Source organism: Notamacropus eugenii, chromosome 2 (genome assembly GCF_028372415.1).
Source record: "Notamacropus eugenii isolate mMacEug1 chromosome 2, mMacEug1.pri_v2, whole genome shotgun sequence".
Classification (NCBI taxonomy): domain Eukaryota; kingdom Metazoa; phylum Chordata; class Mammalia; order Diprotodontia; family Macropodidae; genus Notamacropus; species Notamacropus eugenii.
The window spans coordinates 499980725-500008220 of NC_092873.1; the positions used below are offsets into that span (position 1 = coordinate 499980725).

Here is a 27496-nt window from a genome sequence, read left to right on the forward strand (position 1 = left end):
TTTCCCTGAAGTATTATGCTCAGTTTTGCTGGGTGGGTGATTCTTGGTTTTAGTCCTAGTTCCTTTGATTTCTGGAATTTCATATTCCATGCCCTTTGATCCCTTAATGTAGAAGCTGCTAGATCTTGTGTTATCCTGATTGTATTTCCACAATACTTGAATTGTTTCTTTCTAGCTGCTTGCAATATTTTCTCCTTGACCTGGGAACTCTGGAATTTGGTCACAATGTTCCTAGGAGTTTCTCTTTTTGGATCTCTTTCATGCGGTGTTCTGTGGATTCCTTGAATATTTATTTTGCCCTCTGGTTCTAGAATCTCAGGGCAGTTTTCCTTGATAATTTCATGAAAGATGATGTCTAGGCTCTTTTTTTGATCATGGCTTTCAGGTAGTCCCATAATTTTTAAATTGTCTCTCCTGGATCTATTTTCCAGGTCAGTTGTTTTTCCAATGAGATATTTCACATTATCTTCCATTTTTTCATTCTTTTGGTTTTGTTTTGTGATTTCTTGGTTTCTCATAAAGTCATTGGCTTCCATCTGTTTCATTCTAATTTTGAAAGAACTATTTTCTTCAGTGAGCTTTTGAACCTCCTTTTCCATTTGGCTAATTCTGCTTTTGAAAGCATTCTTCTCCTCATTGGCTTTTTGAACCTCTTTTGCCAATTGAGTTAGCCTGTTTTTCAAGGTGTTATTTTCTTCAGCATTTTTTGGGTCTCCTTTAGCAGGGTGTTTACTTGTTTTTCATGCTTTACTTGCATGTCTCTCATTTCTCTTCCCAGTTTTTCCTCCACCTCTCTAACTTGATTTTCAAAATCCTTTTTGAGCTCTTCCATGGCCTGAGCCCATTGAGTGGGCTGGGATACAGAAGCCTTGACTTCTTTGTCTTTCCCTGATGGTAAGCATTGTTCTTCCTCATCAGAAAGGAAGGGAGGAAATGCCTGTTCACTAAGAAAGTAACCTTCTATAGTCTTATTTTTTTTTCCCTTTTCTGGGCATTTTCTTAGTCTGTGACTTGACTTCTGAATATTCTCTTCACACCCACTTTGCCTCCAAATCCTCCCAGCCAGCCCTTGGGGTCTGAGATTCAAATGCTGCTTCCCAGCCTCAGGGCTTTGAGCCGAGGTAGAGCTGCTATTCAGTGTGAGATTAAGTTTAGGTGCTCAGGTTGGGGCAGGGCCACCACAAGGGGCTCAGCTCCCTCAGGGGGTTTATGCAGAGACCTTCAACAATGGATCCAGGCTCCTGCCTGCTTGGGGAGCCCTGGTCTGCTCCCACCTCCGCTGCTGCCTCCCAAGGGGGCCTGAGTTATGGGGGCACCCCACTCCCCTCTTGGCAAGCCAAGAAGACCCTCTCACCAACCTTTGGGGCCTGTGGGTGGACTTGCGCGGCTGCTGCAGATTCTGTCCCTGAAGCCTGCTCGGATCTGCTCCTCTCAGTGCCGCATGGCCAAGGCAGGGCTGAGCTCAGCTCTGGGTCCGGGGTATGACGGACCTTTTGAGAGAGGTTTTCAGGGCTCTCTGGAACAGAAATCTCCTCTGCTCTGTTGTTCTGTGGCTTCTGCTGCTCCAGAATTTGTTGGGAGTTCTTTTTTACCGATATTTTATGGGCTGTGGGTTCAGAGCTAGCATATGTGTGTCTTTCTAGTCCGCCATCTTGGTTCCGCCTTTTCTGGTGATTCTTGTGGTAAGAGATTATGTTGCCAAAAGGAATCCAAAAAGTATTGTTAAGGATTACAAAGGTCTTCACAAGAAATTAAAGACCTTATAGCCACATGTAGTGTTTCTTCACTGCTTCTAATTCAAATCAGGGCGAGATTTAATAATGATAAGAATAAGAGTGAGAAACATTTATGTAACACTTTAAGCATTGCAAATTACTCTACAAATACTTTCTCATTTTTTTCCTCACACTCATCTTGGGGGGTAGATGCTCTTAGGCAATGAAAGCCTGGTTCAGAAGATGGTAGCTGAGAATGGGCTGTTCATTTCTGGACCACTATTTAAAAGAAATATAGCAACTATGAAGCTTCCAGATGAATGAAGGCATAGAAGGGCAAGACAGATTTGGAAAAAAAGAGCTGGTGAGGAAGATGGTGGCTGATAATTATATTTTGATTTCTAGACCAGAGCTTAAATAAAAGGAGCAATAAAATGCTGGCAGTGAGCTGAGTTGGGCATACAAAGAAAGGCAAAAATCAGTGCTTGGTTTTTGGGGGTTTTCTGCCACAGTGGATAGGACCTCCAAGAGCCTATGTATTAGAATGGGGGAGATGATGTATAAACAATTAACTAGCTCCAAAGTATACATATATATTTATTACATAGTATTTATATATGTGTGTATTATAGACATGTTTACACACATGTAGATATAAAGGTGTGTGTATGTGTATGTATCTATATATTTATATATGTATATACATACATATATATACATGTGTATATATGTATATATAAATATATATACACACACACACACGGAGATTTTATACACACTGAGAGACACACACATACATATAAGTTGTTGTCCTTCATTCTCAAAGATGACCAAAATCACATCTATGCTAGAGTCAAGTTTAAGTGTGTCTAACTGCAGCTGATCAGACCAGTACAAACTCAGGATGCTCTACCACAGGTTGGGCCCAAGTAGTCTATATGAACATTTGAAGTTGATTCTCTAAATTTGTGCATCTTTGGTTTGCTTTGGGCTATTTGAATTCTGCTTTGCTAATAGAGCACAGCACCTTCTCTGGTGTGTGTGTGTGTGTGTGTGTGTGTGTGTGTGTGTCTATATATATACATATATGTATGTATAATATAGACCTACAGAGAAGATGATGTACTGTGTTGAGAGAGGAAGCAACAAAGACCTGGGGTGTTTGGGAAAGGTCCTTTGCAGAAGGTGGGACTTAAGCTGAGTCTTAAAGACAGCTAGAGAAACTAAAGTGGAGGTAATGGGGCAAATAGTAAATTAGTTTTTATTTTTCAAACTAATGCTGCATTTAGCTTTGTGTGAAAATATCCCTTTACATAAATAATTTTGAATAGTCATATATGAATACTTAATTTAAGTGGCTGGGTTAAAGATCCAGGGATGTTTAGCTTGGAGAAGAGCAGACTTGAGGAGGTACATGGCAGCTGACCTCAAGTCACTGAAGAGATGTTATGCAGAAGGAGGATTGGGCTGGTTCTGTTTGTTTTGAGAGAAAAAAGCCAAGAGTAGTGGGGGTAAGTGAGCTGCATGAAAGGGGAATTAAGGGTGGACTCAGGAAATGTCTTCTGCCCATCAGTGTTGGATCCACATGGGAGGAGCTTCCTGGGATCTTTTCCTGGGGCTCTAAGCTGAGGCTAGATGACTGCCAGTAAAGGATATTTTAGAACAGAGCCTCCTCATGTGGGGAGGTAGGCCAGGAGGGTGGCTGAGGTTCCTTCCACCTCTTCAAATTCTGTTATTCAGTAATTTTGGTAAATTGGCTCATAAATAAAAAATATTTGGATTTCAAATTTTAAAAATTAAGTGCAATAAAAGTATTTAGGGAAAGCTGCCTCCCAGACCACCGTCGTCTTCTTTCTGTTTTTTCTCTTTGGGCCAGCACAGTATAAACCCTACCTTTCTTTAGCATAGATTTGGTTTTTACTAACAATAGCTGCCATTTTTTGGAGGCAGTTAGATGGGCATAGTGGATATGAGGCTGGATATGGAATCAAGAAGATCTGATTCCGGATTGTGACCCAGAGACTTACTAGCTTGGTGAAGTCACTTAACTTCTGTTAATCTCAGTGTCCTCATCTATAAAATGGGAATAATAAAGGAACCGATCACACAGGTTCTTGCAGTGAGATAATGGATGTAAGGTACTTTGGAAACCTCAAAGGTCTATATCAATGCCAGCTATTATTATCATTACTGCTGCTGTTGTTTAGAAAGGGTACTTGGGGTCAGAGAGATGGATGAGACTGAGCATAATTCATTGATTTGTAAATCCGAGAAATTTACATTACTTCATTTTAAAAAAATCTTGATGTTAGATTAGATGAAACTTAAATTGAATACCTGTAAAAATAATTGTGTGTATTAATAGAAGACCCTTATTCTATTAACTAGAGTCTTCACACATAGAATTATAGAATTTAGGGGTTGCAAGAATCTTTCCCAATTGCTCTTATATATAATGTGTTTGTAAATAGTTGTCTGCATGTTGTCTTCCTGTTAGACTGTGAGGTCTTTGGGGGCAGGGACTATATTTGTTCTTTGCCTTTTTTTGTTTCCCCGTTGCTTAGCATAATGTCTGGCACATAGCATATGCTTAATAAATGTTTATTGTCTGAAAGACCTTAGAGATCACCCCTTTATTTTCCAGATTAGCAGAAAGAGGAAAAATGTTTTGCCTGTGCCTGTTTCCTTTGGAGTGTTATCCTTCCTCTTAATCCCGCCCCCTTCCTACTTACTTTTGTATTGAATTTCTTATATTTCTATATCAAGCCTTTTGCATGCCTGTGTGCAGGTGTGTGTGTGTGTGTGTGTGTGTGTGTGTGTGTGTTTGACTCTCCTTTGAACAGGATGAACAGGTCATAATTAACACAGGGGCAGGCATTAGGACTAAGAGGGATTGGGAAAGATTTCCTGTAGAAGGCAAGATTTTACTTGTGACTTGAAGGAAGACAGGCTATAAATAGAATACCAAAGTGATCAAGACTGACTCACTGACAGATTTCTGCAAAATTATTGTAAGGGGCCCAGAGGGTCCCAGGGAGTGCAAGTCAGAGGCAAAGCCTGTTCCTGTGGGAACGGTGCTGATGCACACCCTGGCAGAAGCTCTGTGTGACCCTGGAACCTGATGTTCTGTACAGTAAAGTTACAAGTGAGCCTGGGAACCCAGGAACTAGCTGCAGGAACAAGATAAGCTTCCTTCCTTACTTCGGGTGTAAGGATGTGGAATAGTCACGAGATGGTGAAGTAATGGGATGAGCTCAGCATATATGTAATTGGTGGATACAGCCTTTATAAACCCTAACCCTCAGCTGAATAAAGTTGTTGTTGCCTGGATCATCTTGTCTCTGGTCTCCTTCCTTCAGGGCCCACAGATTAGAGGCCTGTGGGTCAGGGGGATCCAGGGGGCTCGGGCCCTGACCCCAAGCAATTGGCGCCCCGAACAGGGACTGGAAGAGAAACCAAGGTCCCCCTGCAAGGCGTGGGCTCAGAGTCGCAGGAGAGTGATGCCACCTGCATGCCCCAGTCAGTGCCCGTTGGTTCTGTGGAGCTTGGGAGAGACGTGCACTTGGCTGACCGGGACGAGGAGGAGAAAGTTACAGACTGTGAGTAATCCTGCTTATAGATAAAATAGGTAGAGAGCTTAGTCCAGAAAGATTATATCCAAAGCTACAGAAAAACTACCAGAGTGGAAAGAGGGAGACTATATACAGCAAAAACTAGCAGAGAAACACAATAACTTGGAGACTGAGCTTTCAAAGCTGAGAAAAAGATTAAAGCAGTTAGAGATGAAAGGACTATGTCAGTGAAAGAGGAAGGTACAGATCCTCCCGTGGGATATGAGGAATTAGCGGATCAAGGGGAACCTCTAGTGACGAGTGTGAGGAATCGCACTCAAGTGTGAAAGTAAGTCCTACAGCACCCTCTTGTGGCCCTGAATCATGTATGCAACACATAGCGAGAGCACTGGGAAAACAAGGTGATTTTAAGACTATGGATGAATTGGGTCTTTTACACTATGCAGTATTGGAAACACCCGGGGAAACTGGGGCCTCTGCTCAGCGAAGTCATGGCCCTGTACCCGCTTAAGAGATCAAAGAATTGAAAAAGGTTATAACTGAGTATGGATTGAAGTCACCCTATGTAAAACTTAGATTTAAAGACTTGGCTCACCACATTCTCACACCAAACTATTGGAGAATTGTATTTCAGGCACTAGTAGAGCCCAGTGACTATGTTATATTTCTGAGCTTGCTCACCGAAGAATGCAGAAAAACGACTATACAGCATGATCCCCGATAATACTCAAAATACCCAAAGATATTTCAACATGTTAGTTGGAGGGGGCGACTTTATTACACATGCCTCACAGAGTGCGTACCCTATAGAAGCATATCAAAAATTGGCTGCCTGCATAAAAACTGCTTATGACAAAATCCCTGTAAAAGGGGACAGAAAACAATCCTTGACTGACATAAAGCAAAGAACTGATAAGCCTTTTACAGATTTCTGTGCTAGGATGCAAAACGCAGTCAACAAAGTGATGGGCGAGGTGGAAGGTACAGTAGTGGTTATCAAAGACATATTGAGAAATGGGTGCAATGCAGATTGTAGAATGGCTATGACAGGATTGCCCAGACCTGCAGTGGAAGAGATGATGCAAAGGTGTGAAGATGTAGGTTCGGTAACGTTTGCCGCTCACGTGAAGGAACAGGTAAAGAGACAATATAGAACTGAAGCTGGCAGCACGAGACAAGGATAGAAATGTTATAGCTGTGGAAAAACAGGTCATTTTAAAAAAGACCGTAGGAGCAGGCTAGGAGTGAGGCCTAAAACACCATGCCCAAAGTGTAGAAGAAAGGGTCATTGGGCTTCAGAATGCCAAGGAGCCCTGCCACAATAACACTCTAGCCCAGGACCTGCAGGAGGGACAAACATTCCGACCTAAAGCTATGACAGCATGGAGAGGCAATCCCAACAAGGAGACTCAACACCTCAGACAACGGTACTGAGTGGCCGCAGTGGAAGACAGAAAGCCAACTACCTAAGTTGTACATAGACTTTTTGACAAATCCTTCCTCAGTTTTGGATATTTTAGTGTCTGTATCTGTGTTCTGTCTTTCTGTATTTTGTGTGCGTGTATTTGTGTGTTAATACCCCCGGTGCCCTTGAACTGGTTGGAATGCAGTTATCTCTTTTCCTCCCCCTCTGTCTCTCTCTCTCTGATGGCTGCAGCATCCGGGAAGAGAATGGGAGAGAGAAAGAGAGGAACTCATCTTGTTTAGTTTTTATGACTGCTAAAGTCAGGTCAGGTCAGGTCAGAAACATGTACCAAGAAACAATGTATGTGCAGTTTAATAGGGGCTGCAAGCTAAGCCCACTACAAAAGTTGTTGGTAAAAATTCTCTCTCTCTTTCTACTTTCTAACCCTGGCCAAGTTGTGAAGGTGGGGAGACAGACCAGAAACTGGGGAAACTGTTCCCCTCAATTTACAGAGGCAAACTGCCTTGCGTTTTACTTACCTCATGCCTCACCAAAAAGAGAAAAGGTTTCTTTAATGGTTACAGCCTAAAGGTGATTATGTTAAGTGTATGCTGTCGCTCCTCCTTGAATAGTTCAGATAGGTTGGCATTTGTTATGTCTTTGAACTCTGCAGTGGAAGGGAGGGGACTAGGAGCCACTGGATCTTGTTCCAGAAGTCTCCCTCATTTCCACTGGCAGATTCACGAAGTTTTAGGGACTGAGGTAGGCAAGAAGTTTTAGGGACTGAGGTAGGCTTAAAGTGAAGTAAAGCAGCCTCCTCGTTAACTGTTTGGTCATTCCCCTCCCCCTCAGGAGGAGGGGATTCCCCACCTGTGTGTCGGGAGGGGCCGGAGACCTCCGAAGACCGGGAAATCAGTTAGCTTACAGGAAAGGTAAGCTTCCAGGTGACGGCGCCTGGCCTCCCCGTAGCCAGGGAGAAGGACCAAACAGCCTCACTGTTAGTCGCTGGGAAGTCTCGCTGTTAGTCAGCGGGAAACCTCACTGTTAGTCAGCGGGAAGGGGCCATGTGTTGGTGGAAAGCCTCTCCGTGTGTTGGCGGGAAGGGGGAGCCTGGCACACGCAGTGGGAAGAAGTCACTGTTAGCACAGAGGATTCTCCGATATGTGTGTACAGGCAGGTGATGGGACCACATGCTTTCTTGGGGTTTCCTATAGATATTGAAGAGATAATTTTCATCCTAGTAGAGTGGAAACTACAATGGAACTGGATTTCAAGCATGTAGAGCCCGGTCTTCTGTCACCTAAACAATCTTAGTGGTAGGGGTGTTTGTTTTTACTGGGAGAAGAATCTATAAAGTTTGAAAAGGTCCCTGCATCTACATCAACTAGGAATTATACTGCTCAGGAACAGGTCAGTGTGAGTTGCCTGACTACTCTGGGTACCCTTTAGTTATCAGCCTGAAGAAAGACACAGAGGGTGCACAACACATCCACTTTACCCTCAATGGCGGAGGTACCTCTCTGAGGATGGCCCTGCTTCTTCCCAGGTGGAACCTGAGGCATGGGCAGCAGGGTTGACCCTTGCTTTGGATCCCCTTGGGCTCCGTGGGTTCACTGTTGCTCAGCAGGCTGCTAGGAGAATTCTGGGAGGATTTCCAGGACTTAGCTCCTACCAAAGATTGGATTGTACAAGGGAAAATTGCTAGTTGAACAAGAGTTGTTGGGGTGGTTCAGTCAATTGTTCCTGTCCAATTCTTCTTGACTCTACAGACTGGTTGTCCGTAGGGTTTTCTTGGAAAATATACTAGAGTGGTTCACTATTTCCTTCTCCAGTGGATCATCTATTGTCAGACAGTGCTAACTACCACCACAACAAGATAGTGACCCATTAGACAAAGAGTAAAAAGCAGAATTGGGCAAACGGAAGAGGAGGTCTAAAAGCTCACTCAAGAAAATAACATCTTAAAAATCGGAATGGACCAAAAGGAAGCTAGTGACTTTATGAGAAATCAGGAGATTATAAAACAAAACTAAAAGAATGAAAAAAAATAGAAGATGATGTGAAATATCTACTTGGAAAAAAAACTGACCTGGAAAACAGATCCAGGAGAGATAATGTAAAACTTATTGGACTACCTGCAAGCCATGATCAAAAAAAAAGAAAATAAATGTTACCTTTCAAGAAATTATCAAGAAAAACTGTCCTGATATTCTACTACTATAGGGTAGAATAGAAATGGAAAGTATCCACTGATAACCTACTGAAAGAGATCTTAGGAATATTGTAGCCAAATTCTAAGATTGTCAGGTCAAGCAGATGATATTAGAAGCAGCCAACATGAAACAATTCATGTATTGTGGAAACACAATCAGGATAACACAAGACCTAGCAACTTCTAAATTAAGGGATCTGAGGGCCTGGAATATGATATTCTACAGGTCAAAGAAGCTAGGATTAAAATAAGAATCACCTCTTCAGCAAAACTGAGTGCAATTTTAAGGGGGTGGGGGGAGGGAAAGGACATTCAACGAATTAGAGGACTTTCAAACATTCTTTAGGAAAAGACTAGAGCTGAATAGAAATTTTGACTTTCAAATACAAGAATCAAAAGAAGCATGGAATGTAGACAGGAAAGAGCAATCATAAGGGACTCACTGAAGTTGAACTGTTTATATTCTTACACAGAAAGATAATATTTGTAACTCATGAGACTTTAGTCAGTATTGAGGTAGTTGTAAGGAACATATATGCGTATGTACATGTGCATGTGTGTGTAGGAGTGTGTGTATGTATGTGTGTGTATATATGTGCATATATATGTGTGTTTATTCATATACACAAAGAGAGAGAGAGTGCACTGGGTGAATTGAACATGAAGACATGAAAACTAAAAATAAAATTAAGGGTTGAGAGAGGAATATATTAGGAGGAGAAAGGGAAAGATAAAATAGGGCAAATTATCTCATAAAAGAGGCAAGTAAAAGCTTTTTACAATGGAGGGGGAGATGGCAGAGGTGAGAGGGAATGAGTGAACTTAACTCTCATTGGGTTTGGTTTAAGGAAGTAATAACATACATACACTCAATTAGGCAAGAAAATCTGTCTTACGGTACAAGAAAGTAGGGATGAAGGGAACAAGAGGGAGGAAATGATAGAAGGGAGGACAAAGGGGAGGAGGGCATAATCAGAAGCAAACATTTTCAGGAGGGAGAAAGTCAAAGGAAAGAACAGAATAAAAGAGGGAGTGGGATAGGATGGAGGAAAATATAGTTCATCTTTCTTGACTGGTATGGAAGTGTTTTGCGTGAATACACCTGTATAACCTGTATGGAATTGCTTCCTTTCTCAATGGGGGTAGTGGGAAGGCAGGAAAGAAGAGGAGTTGGAACTGAAGTTTAAAAATGAATGTTAAAAATTGTTTCTACATGCAACCAGCAAATAAGACACACAGGCAATGGTGTATAGAAATCAATCTTACCCTACATGAAAATTGAGGGGAAAGGGATGTGTGATAGAAGGGGGGGCAGATTGGGGTAAGGGGTAATTAGAGTGCATGCCATCTTGGGGTGGGGAAGGGGGGAGATGGGGAGAAAATTTGGAACTCAAAATTTTGTGGAAGTGAATGTTGAAAACTAAAAATAAACTAATTAATAGGGAAAGAATTTCATTGAAGCCACACCACAACCCAGTGAAGTAGGCTGTTGTGCCCATTGCATCTGGCAGTGGACAGTGTGGCAGGAGATCCAAAAAATCAGAACAGCATAAGAAACTTCCATTGATCTGCACAAGCTGGAGTCTTCTTGTAGCCTTACTGGAAGCTGCCTGTTCATTTAAGGGAATGAACATAGAAGGTCTTCCCTCCTCTGAAATCTATTTCATTTAATTTTGCTTGAGACTCTTCTGTGTGTCAAGATCCTCCCTAACATTCTCAAAGTTGCTCACCCCTCACTAAGAAGAACTAGCACCAGACACTAATAAAAAAACTATCTCAAAATATGTGCCCCACACACTGTTCCATATTACCCCTCCCTCAAATAAACTCATGGCCATAGACACTGTGAACCTAGACCAACAGAAGGCTAAGGGACATGATTATTATACCAGGGGGGAGTCTTAAAGCTTGGGAATATTTTTCACATGTGACAGCCCTAGGGATCAATAATGAAATGAAAGGACATCTGGTCAAGGCAGCTCAGTAGTACAGTAGATAGAGTGCAGAGACAGAAGTCAGAAAACATGTGTTTAAACCCTGGAAACTGCCCCAGTTTCCTCATCTGTAAGAACCATGAGGCAATATCTGTAAAGTATTTTTTAACTCAAGACACTACACAAAGGTAATTATTATCATTGCCATTACTATTATCAACATCATCTGCCAGTGACCGTTCTGTCTTCCTAAAAACAGAATTCCTGAAGCACAGAGAATCCTCTCTTCTGTTGTTACTAATATCTGATTCACCTAGGCACTCTCAGTTGAGGATTATGTGAATTCTACTTGAATTCTACTTCTCAATTTCTGTCTAAGAGTTTCCTCTGCATTTGCAGGTGACCATGGCATCACCAGTGCCTATAGAAGCCCCCATGTGTCTGGTAGAAAATAGGAATGGAGAGCTGACCATAAACTAACAAGCCCTGTGGATTCTGACTTCCATTACCAAGTCAGTGGTGGTTGTAGTTGTTGTTGGTCTATACCATACTGGAAAATCCTACCTGATGAACAAGCTGGCTGGAAAGAACAAAGGAAAGTGGACTTCTGACCTCCAGTAATCTGATTTTGGGGCATAATATGACAAAGGTGTAGAGCTGCTATAAGGAGTGTCTAAGATTGATGAAGGTTTAAAAGTTGGCCCTGGTTCACAGTTGCCTTCCAGTTGGTCAACAAGCATTTGTTAAGTCCCTACTACATGCTAGAAACTCTGCTAGGTGCTGAGAAGACAAAGAAAGGAAAATTCAGGCCCTATTCTCAAGGAGCTCAAAGTCTAAAGGGGTAAAAACATGGAAATAATTGTGCAAATGAGATCTATACAGGATAGTGGCCCAGGATGCAAGTTTTTGGTGGTACTGACTTTCATGTCAGCTATAAGAACACAACGGCATCAGCTTCAGCAATGAATATTTTCACCTTACACACTTTATCAACCTAGGTAACAAAAAGATAATCATTACTAGGCTCCTCCTGGGCTAACCTTCTAGAAGCCTGCACAACCCCCCACACCTCCAGAGAGAAATTATGGCAGAGTCACAGCAGCCTTCTCTCTCCTTCCTGGATTTCTCTCTGGGAATCTAACAAAGTTGCCTGCTGTCAGGAAGCTCTCATAGAGTCCCAGATGCATTGTTGTCTTTCTAGAAAACTCTCCCAGTGCCTCACCCCTCTCTAAAATGTCTCATGATGTGTTTAAACACTTTTCAGGGGTGCCTCCACATAGCAACTATACATTCCCATACTAGCAGCTTTTGTTACTGTTCATACCTAAAATGCCTGGGTATGCTTGAGGCTCACCTTCAGATCTAACAAATAATTGTACAAGGCTCATTTAGGTTCACCTCTATTTTTCTACAGGCAAAGATCAGGGTAAAACTTGGTCACCCAATGAAAAAATGTAGGTTTACAGAAAATGTAGATTGAAAAGAACAATAATATTTAAAATGCTACAAATAATAGTAATAAAATAAGTTCCAGTGACCTAATACCTACCAAGAATTAAATGACAGAAAAAAAATAGTGGAAGGAAAGATAATTTTTCTCCAGGACAAAATCTGATCATAGGAAGTATTAAAAGTACCCCTCCAAATCTGAAACATATGCCACATCTTCATCATATCTAACATTGATATATGGTTGCAAAGCATTTTGTGTAGATTATCTCCTTTGGTCCTCACAACATCCCTGTGAACAAAGTGTTCTTATTATCCCCATTGTACGGATGAAGAAATTGAGGCTGAGGGAGCCTATATGACCAGCCCTGGGTCACACAATAAGTTGCAACCTGACTGTACACAGGGACAATACTACATGTCACAAACCTCTGCACACAGTAGGTGCTCAATCAATATTCTTGATGCATTCTAGAAGATGAGATGTTGTCTAAAAGACTCAATATTCTCAGTTACCTTTAAATAAAATTTAAAACAGAGAAAGAAAATTACAAAATGTCACTTCCTCACAATTCAGTTTCAAAAAATAATTTAGATAATTTTCAGAATTTTGATGATAGAGAGTCAATAGGAGCCCAGAAGGGTGCCTGAGTGTCTGAAGCAGGATTTGAACTCAGGTCTTCCTGTTTCCAAGCTGAGGACTCTAGACAATCATTAGGTAACATGGCTGTTTCAAAAATTATACAAATAAGTAACTGGAATACAGTAAAAGATTTACAACTACATATATATATATATATGTATCAGTAGCATAATAATTATTGCTGCGACAACAGCTAGCACGTACATAGCACTTTAAGGTTTACAAAATGTAGAACATGTATTCTCTCATTTGTTCTTCACAAGAAGCCTGATAGGTAGGTGCAATTATTAAACCTATTTTGCAGATCAGGAAACCCAGGATGAGAAAAAGTTACTTGCCCAGGGTCACAAAGCCAGGTAACACTGAAATGAAATCAATTCCACACTCCAAGGCCAGCACTCTCACTCACTGTGCTACCCAAGCGCCTTTAGGATTAATATGTCCACTACATAAGGGGCAGCAATGGAAAGAACACTGGATTTGGACACAGAGGACCTGAATCCAAGTCTAGGCTCTGCCATCAGTTCTCTCTGAGACTTTAGAAGAATCACCTAACACTGTTTCTTTAACTTCTAACTGACAGAGGTGGTCAAGAGGACCTCTGAGGTGTCTGAATGATAAAGCTATATGAAATGGGAGGAAAACAATGGGAAAAGAATGTTGCTCCAAAAAATCTATTGTGAGAACTGGATGATTTGGTGATGGAGACAAGTCAGCACCTGTTCTATATATTACAACTATTTCCAAATGGATCGGTGATTTAAATACATTTTAAAGTGACACCATAAAAGAATTCATAGAAAACAGAAAGTTATATTTTTCACAACTGTGCATCGGGAAAAATTCTTAATCAACCATGTCTTAAAGGAAACTATAAGGTCATATGACAAACCAGAAAGAAGAGTGGACATTGTCTCTGATCTCTACAACCTCTGAAACTGCTCCAGAACAGAAACTATGGATCAAATGTAAAGCAACTTCCATTTTCTTTATGTTCTAGGACCAAAAAAAGATAAGTTCAGAGAAAGGTTGAAACAAACAAAACAAAAGCAAAATCCATGAACTAATACCTACCCTGAGCTCCCTAGCCCCCCTCCACCATGGCCCACTTGGGTGCCAACAGTGAGGCTGCATTAACTGACCACAGGAACCTACAAAGGGTTTCACCAGAAAATACAACCCCACATTCATTTCCCCTTCCCTCCATCCAGTGCCGTGGAGATTCTGGCTCCAGGTTTGTGCAGGCTTTGAGAAGCAGCCAATGCTAAGGAGCATTCTAGGCTAAAGAAGCTTTCTGGTCCCTTGCACACAGTCAGGCAGACAAACAAACAGAGAAGCATTCACTTTGAAGTGGACAAGAGCCAGTAAGAACTTTTCTGTATTTTCTCTTTCAAAGCAGTTTTCTTATCTTCTGTACAGTCTCTCCTCCTTGTTTAAAAATCTTGGGTCAGAAGGAAGGAGAAGGTGGATGAGAACCAAGCTTAGCCCCGGGGAAGTTTGGGGGAGGCAGGGAGAAGAGAGCTTGGATATGTGGGGAATGATTCACATGCTGTCAGATTTGGTCCTTCCAAAAGTCAGTTTTGTGAAACTGCTTTTATTCCTTCTTTTTAAAGGATTTTCCAGGAAGCATTGCCTCACCCTCCCAGAACAAGAACAAATGCATCTGTCCCTCAGGACTCCAGGGGTCCCTCAGCCATTCTGATGTGGTCCCTCCACTGCTAGCCACCACTGGCTAGCACTCCAGTTCCATCTAGCCCATTTTAAAAACTGCCTTTGACGAAGGGACATTCACATCAAAGATAAGGCAAAAAATTAAAATACAAACATTTTCCACCCAGCCCCAACATTTCAGGGCCAGAATCATCCCTCTACCACCTTGATCTTTGAAGAGCTGATATACCTGGAGTATATATACCTGGATACCCTAGTGGCTCAGTCTTCTGCCCTTTTGAAATTCACATCATAAGCTACAATCTCTTACAACTGAGTGAAAAACACACATGTAAAAGCAAAGGACCGTGGACTACATTCACGGGCCACAGTAGGTTTATTGGCTAGATATCTTTCTTCTCAGTCTTCTTCATTTTTCTCTTTCTTTCTCTGTCTCTTCTCTCTTTTCTTTCTTATCTTTCTTTAAACCCAGTGCACTCTGAAGCCCACAGATTGAATAATAATGTGTCCCTGTTCAATCTCCACTCGATGGAAACAATAATGAGTCCCTGCCCCACCTCCACTCAATGGCTGTTTTTGGACCTTCCTGGCTTAGAGTGAATGTCAGTAGTAACTATTTCCCTTTCTTTTTTTTTTTTTATTTAACTTTTAACATTTATTTTCACAAAATTTTGGGTTACAAATTTTCTCCCCTTTTCTCCCCTCCCCCCCCAAACCCAAGCATTCTAATTGCCCCTGTGACCAATCTGCTCTCTCCTCTATCCTCCCTCCCTGCCCTTGTCTCCGTCTTCTCTTTTGTCCTGTAGGGCCAGATAGCTTTCTTAACCCCTTAACCTGTATTTCTTATTTCCCAGTGGTAAGAACATTACATTTGATCCTAACACTTTGAGTTCCAACTTCTTTAGCTTCCTCCCTCTCAATCCTTCGCCTTGGAAGACAAGAAATTTAATATAGGCCAAATCTGTGTAGTTTTGCAAATGATTTCCGTACTAGTTGTGTTGTATAGGACTAACTATATTTCCCTCCATCCTATCCTGTCCCCCATTACTTCTATTCTCTTATGATCCTTTCCCTCCCCATGAGTGTCAACCTCGGATTGCATTCTCCTCCCCATGCCCTCCCCTCCACCCTCCCCCCCGACCCTGCTTGTGCCCCTGTCCCCCACTCTCCTGTATTATGAGATAGGTTTTCCTATCAAAATGAGTGTGCATTTTATTCTTTCCTTTAGTGGAATGTGATGAGAGTAGACCTCATGTTTTTCTCTTGCCTCCCCTCTTTTTCTGTCCACTAAACAGTTTTTTGCTTGCCTCTTTTATGAGAGATAATTTGCCCCATTCAACTTCTCCCTTTCTCCTCCCAATATTTCTCTCTCACTGCTTGATTTCATTTTTTTTTAAAGATATGATCCCATCCTCTTCAATTCACTCTGTGCACTCTGTCTCTATGTATGTGTGCGTCTGTGCATGTGTGTGTGTGTACTCCCACCCAGTACCCAGATACTGAAATGTTTCAAGAGTTACAAATATTGTCTTTCCATGTAGGAATGTAAACAGTTCAACTTTAGTAAGTCCCTTATGACTTCTCTTTGCTGTTCACCTTTTCATGGTTGTCTTCATTCTTGTGTTTGAAAGTCAAATTTTCTTTTCAGCTCTGGTCTTCTCATCAAGAATGCTTGAAAATCCTCTATTTCATTGAAAGACCATTTTTTCTCCTGAAGTATTATACTCAGTTTTGCTGGGTAGGTGATTCTTGGTTTTAGTCCTAGTTCCTTTGACTTCTGGAATATCCTATTCTATGCCCTTCAATCCCTTAATGTAGAGGCTGCTATGTCTTGTGTTATCCTGATTGTATTTCCACAATACTTGAATTGTTTCTTTCTAGCTGCTTGCAATATTTTCTCCTTCACCTGGGAATTCTGGAATTTGGCCACAATGTTCCTAGGAGTTTCTCTTTTTGGATCTCTTTCATGCGGTGTTCTGCGGATTCCTTGAATATTTATTTTGCCCTCTGGTTCTAGAATCTCAGGGCAGTTTTCCTTGATAATTTCATGGAAGATGATGTCTAGGCTCTTCTTTTGATCATGGCTTTCAGGTAGTCCCAGAATTTTTACATTGTCTCTCCTGATTCTATTTTCCAGGTCAGTTGTTTTTCCAATAAGATATTTCACATTATCTTCCATTTTTCGAATCTTCTCGCTATGTTCTGTGATATCTGTCTTTCTCATAAAGTCCTTAGCGTCCATCTGTGCCATTCCAGTTTTGAAAGATCTATTTTCTTCAGTGAGCTTTTGAATCTCCTTTTCCATTTGGCTAATTCTGCTTTTGAAAGCATTCTTCTCCTCATTGGCCTTTTGAACCTCTTTTGCCAATTGAGTTAGGCTAGTTTTCAAGGTGTTAATTTCTTCAACATTTTTTTTGGTTCTCCTTTAGCAGGGAGCTGATCTGCTTTTCATGCTTCTCTTTCATCCCTCTCATTTCTCTTCCCAGTTTTTCCTCCACCTCTCTAACTTCATTTTCAAAATTCTTTTTGAGCTCTTCCATGGCCTGAGCCCATTGGGTGGGCTGGGACACAGAAGCCTTGATTTCTGTGTCTTTGCCTGATGGTAAGCATTGTTCTTCCTCATCAGAAAGGAAGGGAGGAAGTGTCTTTTCTCTGAGAAAGTACCCTTCAATAGTTTTACTTCTTTTCCCTTTTCTGGGCATTCTCCCCAGCCAGTGGCTTGACCTCCGAATATTCTCCTCACACCCACCTCGCCTCCTGATCCTCCCAGCCAGCGTTTCAGGACTGAGATTCAAATGCTGCTTCCCACCTTAGGGCTTTTGGCGGGGTCAGGGCTGCTATTCAGTGTGAGAATTAAGTTCAGGTGGTCAGGTTGGGACAGGGCCGCCTCTCAGGCTCAGTTCCCTCAGGGGGTTTATGCACAGACCTTCCACAATGGATCCAGGCTCCCACCCGCTTGGGGAGCCCCTGTCTGCAGCTGCCTCTCAGCTTCTATCTCCTGGGGGGGCCAGAGCCATGGGGGCACCCCACTCCCCTCTTGACCTGCCAAAGAGACTCTCTCACCGACCCTCGTCACCTGTGGGTGGAGGGACTTGTGCCGCTGCTGAAGATCCCGGCCCTGAGGCCTGCTCGGATCTGTACCTCTTGGAGCCGTGGCCGCCGCAGGTCTAGGCTGGGCTCCGCGTCTGCAGCGCGATGGATCTTTTGTGAGAGGTTTGCAGGTCCCTCTGTGGGTGGAGGGACCCGCGTGGCCGCAGGAGATCCCGACCCTGTAGCCTGCTCGGATCTTTTCCTCACGGTGTCGCGGCCGCTGCAGGGCTGCCGTCTGCTCCCAGTCCCGGCGCCAAGTCCGCAGCGCGAAGGACCCCCCGTGAGAGGTTTGCAGGTCTCTCTGGAACAGAAATCTCCCTTGCTCCAATATTCCGTGGTCTCTGGGTGCAGAATTCGCCGTGAGTTACTCCCCTGTAGCCGTTCAGTGGGTTGTGGGTTTGGAGCTATGTGTATGTGCGTCTTTCTACTCTGCCGTCTTCAACTATTTCCCTTTCAAGCAATAACCCTGAGGTTCCTGAGTCTCTTGTCCTCCCACCTTGATTCATTCATTTATTTTTTTTTCTTTTTGATTTAAAGTTTCTATAACATATCTACTTCTTAAAAAGGCCTATTCTCTGACAAGGCAACACCTCACTCTAAGGGAGTACCTGAAAAGGTCTTACACTACAAGGTCAAAGTGTCCCACTGCATCCTGGGTTGTCTCAACTCATCCTGATGAATATCTGGTCACTGGATCCAGATGGCTTAGGAGGGAAAGGCAGGCCTGGTGATCTTGAGAAGTCAACCCTCACTCAAAATAAAATCAAGTGCAGTTCATGCCATCATTTCTCTGATGCTGTGGTCCTCTTAGAAAAAGAAAGATGAACACATCCTGCGAGTGGGCTTTGTTGTCTGAATCGTGACTCAGCTATAACTCAGCTCATGCTCTTTCTCACCTTCTCCCTCTCCCTGTCCTTGTCCTCTCCATAAGAATGTAAATTTTGATGGTCAGAACCTGCCCAGTTAACTTGAGGTTCATTGACTAGATGTCTCCCTTCTCAATCTTTTTTCTTTTTTGTCTTTCTGTCTTTCTTTCTCTCCTTCTTTCTTTCTTGTATTTCCTTAAACCCAGCACACTCTGAAGACATTTGATGGAACAATATTGGGTCTTACCCAGTCTCCACTTAATGACTGCTTTTCGGACCTTCCTGTCTTAGAGGGAATGTTAATAGTAACTTTCTCTTTGATAGAACAACGCTGATGGTCTTCCAAGCTTTATTTATTTATTTATTCTTTCCTATACAAAGGGTCCATCCCCTGACTATTTCCTATAGAGGACTATTCACTGAATCAGCATCACCACACTCTAAGTGAGTACCTGAAAAAGTCTTGGCCTAAAAGGCCAAGGTCTCTCATTGAATCCTGGGCCCTTTCCATTCATCCTGATGAATATCTGGCCCTAGCTCCAGAAGGCTTAGGAGGGGAAACTGAGATTGGTGACCCTGAACAGCCCTTCCTCCCCCAAAACAACATCACATACAAGTCATGTCATCATTTCTCTGATGTCATGGTCCTCTTCCAAAACGAAAGATGAACACAACATGTTGTTGTTCCAGGAGCTGGGCCTGAAATTTTCTCCTGATAGCATTATCTCTCTCCTCTTAAGGGATCACATGAAGAGAAAAGAAACCCCACCCCCACCACACACCCAAAGAGAACCTGTTCTGCTAGATTACTTCCTTGCCTTCTGAAGGTTCTCCAGAGCCTTCCTTTTCTGAGCAGACAAGATAGAAGGGCATGGGTGAGATTATCTTGAATCCAGGGAAGAAGGAAACAAGGAAGAGATGACCACACAAGAGGTGCCCTCCAGAACTGTAGCCCATTTTGGCAGGGCCAGTGTGGGATTTGTCTTCATTGGCTCTATATGTTTGTTACAAGAGTTTTGTTTTTCTTTTTTTCCCCATGGGAGGGAAGAAAAAAAGAAAGGAAATAAGCATTTATTAAGAGCCTGCTATGTGCCAGGCACTGTGCTAGGCACTTTACAAATATTTTCTCATTTAATCCTCCCTACAATCCTGGAAATTAGATACTACTGTAACCCCATTTTACAGACGAAAAAACTGAGGCAAGCAGTCACTGGTCACCAGTGTTTGTTTGAAATGAATTCCCAATAAGGAAAATGTACTCATATTCATAGAATGCAAAAACTTTCGAAAGGTAAATAAAAAGGATGTGAATGTTTTTGCTATATTTTATATCGATGTGATTTGGACAGGGTATCAAAGCTACTAAGTGTGTCAGGCCATATTTGAACTCAAGCCTTCCTGACATTCTCAGGCCTGGAGTGTTTTCTCCTTTATCAACTGTGCCTCCTACTTGTCTAAAGTGATAGGAGGAGAAAACAGATTTTTGTTCACTAAGAAAATTACAATCTTAAAACAAAGGGAAAATAAAGAATTGTTATCCAGATTGTGTCAAGGTCTTATCCAACTCTCTGTTCTCCATCTCCCCTCAGGTTCTCCATTCAGTGTGTGTTACCCTGTATTCCATGTAAAGCAGAAGAGGGACAGGCATTTTAGAGGGAAGTGTCGGACATCGCATCTGACTGGTGTGTCAAGGAAGGTAGCTGGAAAATTTCCATGCGGGAAGATTCTAGATAGAGTGAGGTTCCAGAGAATGGACAAGGCAAGGAGGTCATTCATTCATTCATTCATTCATTCAACCTACATTTATTAAACACCTACTATGGCACTACTACTACCAGGCACAGTGCTAGATACAGAGATAAAAACAAGAGCCCTGCCCTCAAGGAACCAAGTCACAAGTAAGAGTGTATCTAAGGCAGAGAAAGCCTAGAGAGAGACTTACATTTGATCCTAGAGGCAAAACAGAGGCTGTGGAGTATTTTGAGTAGGCCTGTGATGTGGCCAGATTTGCACTTTATGAAAAATCACTTTGGAAGCTGTGTGATGGAAAACCTTGAGGCAAAGAGACCAGTTAGGGTGCTCTTGCAGAAAGTCAAGGCAAGGGGTGAGTGGTGAGTAGGGGAGACATGACTGAAATATTATGGAGGTAAAAATAACATATTGCAACTAATTAAACATGGTTGTGAGGGAAAGTGATAAGTCAAAGAAAATGCCAATTTTTGGACCTAGGTGACTAGGATAGAGGAAGCCTCAACAGAAATAGAGAACTTCATAAAGCAGAGAGGAGGTAGGCTTTGGGTTTCTTTGGGACATTGGGAGACGATATGTTTAGTTTAGGACATAATGAGTTTGAGATGCTTATAGACCAGCACATATGAACTATACAATAGGAGTTGGATATGTGAAACTGAAAGTCAGGAGAGAGATTAAAACCACATTTATAGTTCTGTGAATCATCTGCACAGAGACAATAATCAGACCCATGGGACTAGATGGAGTCACCATGTGAGGACCTGGCAAGGAGATAAAAAAGAGGATTAGTCAGATGAGGAGAGGAGAAGAGAGACCAGACAGGACAGACAGGAGAAGAGAGGACAGGACTGGAGAGGACTGGACAGGACAGGACAGGACAGGGCAAGAGAATAGAAGGGAAGGGAAGGCCTAGGACAAAGAACGGGGGTACACACATAAGTAGGAGGAATGAAATGAAAGGTGACCCACAAAAAGTATCTGACAGAGAGGAGAAGAATCAAGAAAGAGCAGAATAACTAAAACTCCAAGGACAAAGTAACTCAGAGAACAGGGCACTCAGCAGTGACAAATGGCAGAGTGATCAAAAGGAGTGAGTTTTGGGAAAAGGGTCATTAGAGTTGACAACTCAGTAGTTTCTCTTGTAGACAGTCACAGGGAAATTCTGTTTCTATTGATGCTTTGCACTCCTAAAAGTCATTTTCTCTGTTCTGTCCAAAGAAAGTCAACTGGAGCAGTGGAAGGAGGCATCTGGATAGGGAGAAAGGACAGCTTTCTTTAACTATGCCTTCCTTTGTTTGAAATGAATTCCCAAGAAGGAAAATGTACTCATATTCATAAAAAGCAAAAACCTTCAAAAAGTAAATAAAAAGGATGTGAATGCTTTTGCTATATTTTATATCGATGTCCCTCAGCTCCTGGGCCCTGAGGATCTTCAGATCTTCCCAAGTCCAAAGATTAAAAGATAAACAAATTTTGTTCAGGAGGGAAGGACACACTGAAACTGAAAGTAAAACCAAATCATTTACTGAGCAAACCAGTAACTAGACATTCAGTAAGGATTGGTTGCAAGAAATGCATTGGGAAATGCTACACTATTTAACAGGGCAAGTGAGTTTTCCTGGATTTACATAATTTTTAAAATTATTTTTAGTTCTCAACGTGCAGTTGCACAAGCTTTTGAATTCCAAAATTTCAACTCCTCTCTCTCCTCTTCCCAAGACTGCATGCAGTCTGATATAGGATCTATATACACATTCACATTAAACATATTTTCACATTACTTATATTACAAAGAAGAATTATAACCAATGGAATGAACCACAAGAAGGAAGAAACAAAACAAAAAGAGAGAGTAAATAGTATGCTTCAATCTGCATCCAGACTCCGGAATTCTTTCTCTGGATGTGGATAGCATTTTCCATAATGAGCCTTTTGTATTTGTCTGAGAATTTTCCATCGCTGAGAAGAGCCAAGTATATCAAAGTTAGTCATCACACAATGTAGCTATAACTGTGTATAATGTTATCCTGGTTCAGCTCCCCTCACTCAGCATCAGTTCATATAAGTCTTTCCAGGTTTTTCTAAAATATGCCTGTTCATCCCTTCTTATAGCACATCACATTCCATTACATTCATTTACCACAACTTGTTCAGCCATTCCCCAGTTGATGGGCATGTCCCCAATTTCCAATTTTTGGTCACCAAAAAAAAGGCTGCTATAGATATTGATGTACATGTGGGTCCCTTTCCCATTTTTTTGATGTCTTTGGGATACAGCCCTAGAAGTGGTATTGCTGGGTTAAAGTGTATGCACATTTTATAGCCCTTTAGGCATACTTCCAAATTGCTCTCCAAAATGGTTAGATCAGTTCATAACACCACCAGCAATGCATTAGTCTTCTGATTTCCCCTCATCTTCTACCAGCATTTATAATTTTCCTATATTGTCATGTTAGCCAAACTGACAGGTGCAAGGTGGTACCTAAGAGTTGTTTGGATTTGCGTTTCTCTAATCAATAGTGATTTAGAGAGTTTTTTCATTTGGCTATAGATAGGTTTAATTTATTCAAATGAAAACTGTGTATTTTCATATTCTTTGACTTTATCAATAGAGAAATGAATTTTATTCTTATAAATTTGACTCAGACCTCCATCTATTTTAGAAATGAGGTCTTCATTGGAAACACTGGCTGTAAAAATTTTTTCCCAGCTTTCTTCTTCCCTTCTAATCTTGGTTGCATTGGCTTTGTTTGTGCAAAAGCTTTTCAATCTAACATAGTCAAAATCATCCATTTTGCATTTCATAATGTACTCTATCTCTTGTTTGGTCATAAATTCTTCCCTGTGCCATAGATAAATTATTCTTTAGTCTCCTAATTTGCCTGTAGTATCAGTCTTTATAGATAAATCATGTACCCATTTTGGCTTTATTTCAGTATATGCACCTAGTTTCTGCAGTACTATTTTCCATTTCTCCCAGCAGATTTTGTTAAATACTGAGTTGCTATCCCAGAAGCAAGGGTCTTTAGAGTTGTCAAACAGTAGATTACTACAGTCTTTGAATATTTTATCTTGCATGCCTAATCTATTCACTGATCTACTACTCTATTTTGTAGATCATACCAAGTAGTTTTGATGATTGATGCTTTAGAACACGACTTAAGATCTAGTACAGCTAGGCCACCTTCCCTTGAATTTCTTTTCCTAAATTCCCTTGACATTCTGGACCTTTGGTTCTTCCAGAGAAATTGTGTTATTATTTTTTCCAGACCTAGAAAGTGATTTTTGATAGTTTGACTAGTAAGGCACTGAATAAGTAAATTAATTTATATAGAGTTGTCATTCTTATTATATTAGCTCCAGCTACCCATGAGCAACTAATATTTTTCCAAATATCTGACTTTATTTGTGTGAAAAGTCTTTTGTCCATACAGTTGCCCAGTTCCTTTTGCCAGGTAAACTTCCAAATATTTCATAATGTCTACAGAAATCTTTAATGGAAATTCTCTTTCTAGCTCTTACTGCTGGACTTCGTTACTAATATATGGAAATGTCAAAGATTTCTGTGAATTTATATTATGTCCTGCAAATTTGCTAAATTTGTTTATTATTTCAAGTAATTTTTGGCTTGATTCTCTGATATATCATCTCTGATATATCTCTGACATATCTATATATATATATAGATATAGATATAGATATATAGATATGCAAAGTTGGATAGTTTTGTTTCTTCTTTGCTTATTCTAATTCTTTGATTTCTTTTTCTATTCGTATTGCTAAAATTAACATTTCTAGTACAATACTTAATAACGGTGGTAATAATGGGCATCTTTGTTTCACCCCTGATCGTATTTGGATGGGTTTTAATGTGTCCCCATTACAGATAAGGTGTACCGATGGCTTTAGAGATGCTACTTAGCATTTTAAGGAAAGCTTCATTTCTTCCTATTTTTAGTAGGAATGGGTGTTGTCTTTTGTCAAAACCTTTTTTCTGCATCTATTGAAATAATCCCATGATTCCTGTTGGCTTTGTTGTTGATGTGGTCAATTACAGTAATAGTTTTCCTAATATTGGGCCATTCCTCCATTCCTTCTATAAATCTCACCTGATCACAGTGCATTATGCTCATGATAAATTTCTGTGATGTCCTTGCTAATATTTATTTAAAATTTTTGCATCAATATTCATTAAGGAATTTGGTCCATAATTTTCTTTCTCTGTTTTGGCTCTTCCTGATTTAGGTAATGGCACCATATTTATTACCTGAATAGAAATTGTAAGACTCCTTTCCCTGTTTTGCAAAATAGTACGTATAGTATTTGAATTAATTGTTCTTTCCCTTTTGGTAGAATTAACTTGTAAATCCATATGTCCCTGGAGATTTTTTTCTTAAGGATCTCATTGATGAGTTCATTCAATTATCTATTTCTAGCATGTGGATATTTAAGTATTTAACACTTCTGTTAAATTGGGAAATTTATATTTTTGGAAAATTCATCTACTTCACTTAAACTGTCAGATTTATTGGCATACAATTAGGCACAATATCTCATAATTATTGCTTTAATTTTGTCCTAACTGGTGGGGAAATCACTCTTTTCTGACACTGGTAATTTGGTTTTCCTCTTTCTTTTTCTAATCAAATTAGAAAAAGGCTGATCTATTTTACTGGTTTGTTCAAAAAACAGCTTTTAGTTATATTACATCAATAGCTTTCTTACTTTCAATTTTATTAATTTCAGGGGGTGGAGCCAAGATGGCAGAATAGAAAGATGAACATACACATAGCTCCGAACCCACAACACATAGAACGGCTACAAGGAAGTAACTCACGGCGAATTCTGCACCCAGAGGCCACGGAACATTGGAGCAAGGGAGATTTCTGTTCCGGAGAGAACTGCAAACCTCTCGTGGGGGTCCTTTCCGCTGCGGACTGGGCGCCGGGACTGGGAGCTGAGTGCAGACCTGCCGCGGCCGAGGCACTGAGAGGAAAAGATCCGAGCGGGCTTCAGGGACGGGATCTCCAGTGGCCACGCGGGTCCCTCCACCCACAGAGGGACTTGCAAACCTCTCACAAAAGGTCCGCCAGGCTGCAGACGCGGAGCCCAGCCCAGACCTGCTGCAGCCACGGCACCAAGAGAAACAGACCCGAGCAGGCTTCAGGGACAGAATCTCCAGCGGCCACACAAGTCCCTCCGCCCACAGGTGATGGGGGTCGGTGAGAGAGTCTCTTTGGCAGGTCGAGAGGGGAGTGGGGTGCCCCCATGATTCGGGCCCCCCCGAGAGGTAGAAGCTGAGAGGTGGCTGCAGACAGGGGCTCCCCAAGCGGGTGGGAGCCTGAATCCATTGTGGAAGGTCTATGCATAAACCCCCTGAGGGAACTGAGCCTGAGAGGTGGCCCTGCCCCCACCTGACCACCTGAACATAATCTCATACTGAATAGCAGCCCTGCCCCTGCCAAAAGCCCTAAGGCTGGAAGCAACATTTGAATCTCAGTCCCCAAACGCTGGCTGGGAGGATCAGGAGGCGAGGTGGGTGTGAGGTCCAGTCACTGGCTGGGGAAAATGCCCAGAAAAGGGAAAAGAAATAAGACAATAGAAGGTTACTTTCTTGGAGAACAGACATTTCCTCCCTTCCTTTCTGATGAGGAAGAACAATGCTTACCATCAGGCAAAGACACAGAAATCAAGGCTTCTGTGTCCCAGACCACCTAATGGGTTCAGGCCATGGAAGAGCTCAAAAAGAATTTTGAAAATCAAGTTAGAGAGGTGGAGGAAAAGCTGGGAAGAGAAATGAGAGACATGAAAGAAAAGCATGAAAAGCAGATCAGCTCCCTGCTAAAGGAGACCCAAAAAAATGTTGAAGAAATTAACACCTTGAAAACTAGCCTAACTCAATTGGCAAAAGAGGTTCAAAAAGCCAATAAGGAGAAGAATGCTTTCAAAAGCAGAATTAGCCAAATGGAAGAGGAAATTCAAAAGCTCACTGAAGAAAATGGTTCTTTCAAAATTAAAATGGCACAGATGGAGGCTAATGACTTTCTGAGAAAGCAAGATATCACAGAACAAAGCCAGAAGAATAGAAAAATGGAAGATAACGTGAAATATCTCATTGGAAAAAAAACAGACCTGGAAAATAGATTCAGGAGAGACAATTTAAAAATTATCGGACTACCTGAAAGCCATGATCAAAAAAAGAGCCTAGACATCATTTTTCATGAAATTATCAAGGAAAACTGCCCTGAGATTCTAGAACCAGAGGACAAAATAAATATTCAAGGAATCCACAGAACACCACCTGAAAGAGATCCAAAAAGAGAAACTCCTAGGAACATTGTGCCCAAATTCCAGAGTTCCCAGGTCAAGGAGAAAATATTTCAAGCAGCTAGAAAGAAACAATTCAAGTATTGTGGAAATACAATCAGGATAACACAAGATCTAGCAGCCTCTACATTAAGGGATTGAAGGGCATGGAATAGGATATTCCAGAAGTCAAAGGAACTAGGACTAAAACCAAGAATCACCTACCCAGCAAAACTGAGTATAATACTTCAGGGGAAAAATTGGTCTTTCAATGAAATAGAGGATTTTCAAATTTTCTTAATGAAAAGACCAGAGCTGAAAAGAAAATTTGACTTTCAAACACAAGAATGAAGAGAAGCATGAAAAGGTGAACAGCAAAGAGAAGTCATAAGGGACTTAATAAAGCTGAACTGTTTACATTCCTACATAGAAAAACAATATTTGTAACTCTTGAAACATTTCAGTATCTGGGTACTGGGTGGGATTACACCAACACACATGCACATACGCACACATACATAGAGACAGAGTGCACAGAGTGAATTGAAGAGGATGGGGTCATATCTTAAAAAAAAATGAAATCAAGCAGTGAGAGAGAAATATATTGGGAGGAGAAAGGGAGAAATGGAATGGGGCAAATTATCTCTCATAAAAGAAGCAAGCAAGAGACTCATTAGTGGAGGGATAAAGAGGGGAGGTGAGAGAAAAACATGAAGTCTACTCTCATCACATTCCACTAAAGGAAGAATAAAATGCACACTCATTTTGGTAGGAAAACCTATCTCACAATACAGGAAAGTGGGGGATAAGGGGACAAGCAGGGTGGGGGGTGATGATAGAAGGGAGGGCATGGGGAGGAGAGTGCAATTCGAGGTCGACAC

At 41.4% G+C, this 27496-nt stretch overlaps 2 protein-coding genes across 7 annotated transcripts in view; one reads left to right on the forward strand and one right to left on the reverse strand.

Moving 5' to 3' along the window:
* The window catches only part of LOC140529956 (guanylate-binding protein 7-like), a 433747-nt gene that overhangs the window by 44687 nt on the left and 361564 nt on the right, over positions 1 to 27496 (reverse strand). The gene's annotated exons all lie outside the window — the stretch shown is intronic.
* On the forward strand, positions 3843 to 27413 carry LOC140522009 (uncharacterized). The gene is made up of 3 exons (XM_072637087.1): positions 3843 to 3848; positions 5021 to 5314; positions 25056 to 27413. Exons 1-3 carry the CDS (start codon positions 3843 to 3845, stop codon positions 25533 to 25535), a joined length of 780 nt encoding a protein of 259 aa, XP_072493188.1. The 3' UTR covers positions 25536 to 27413.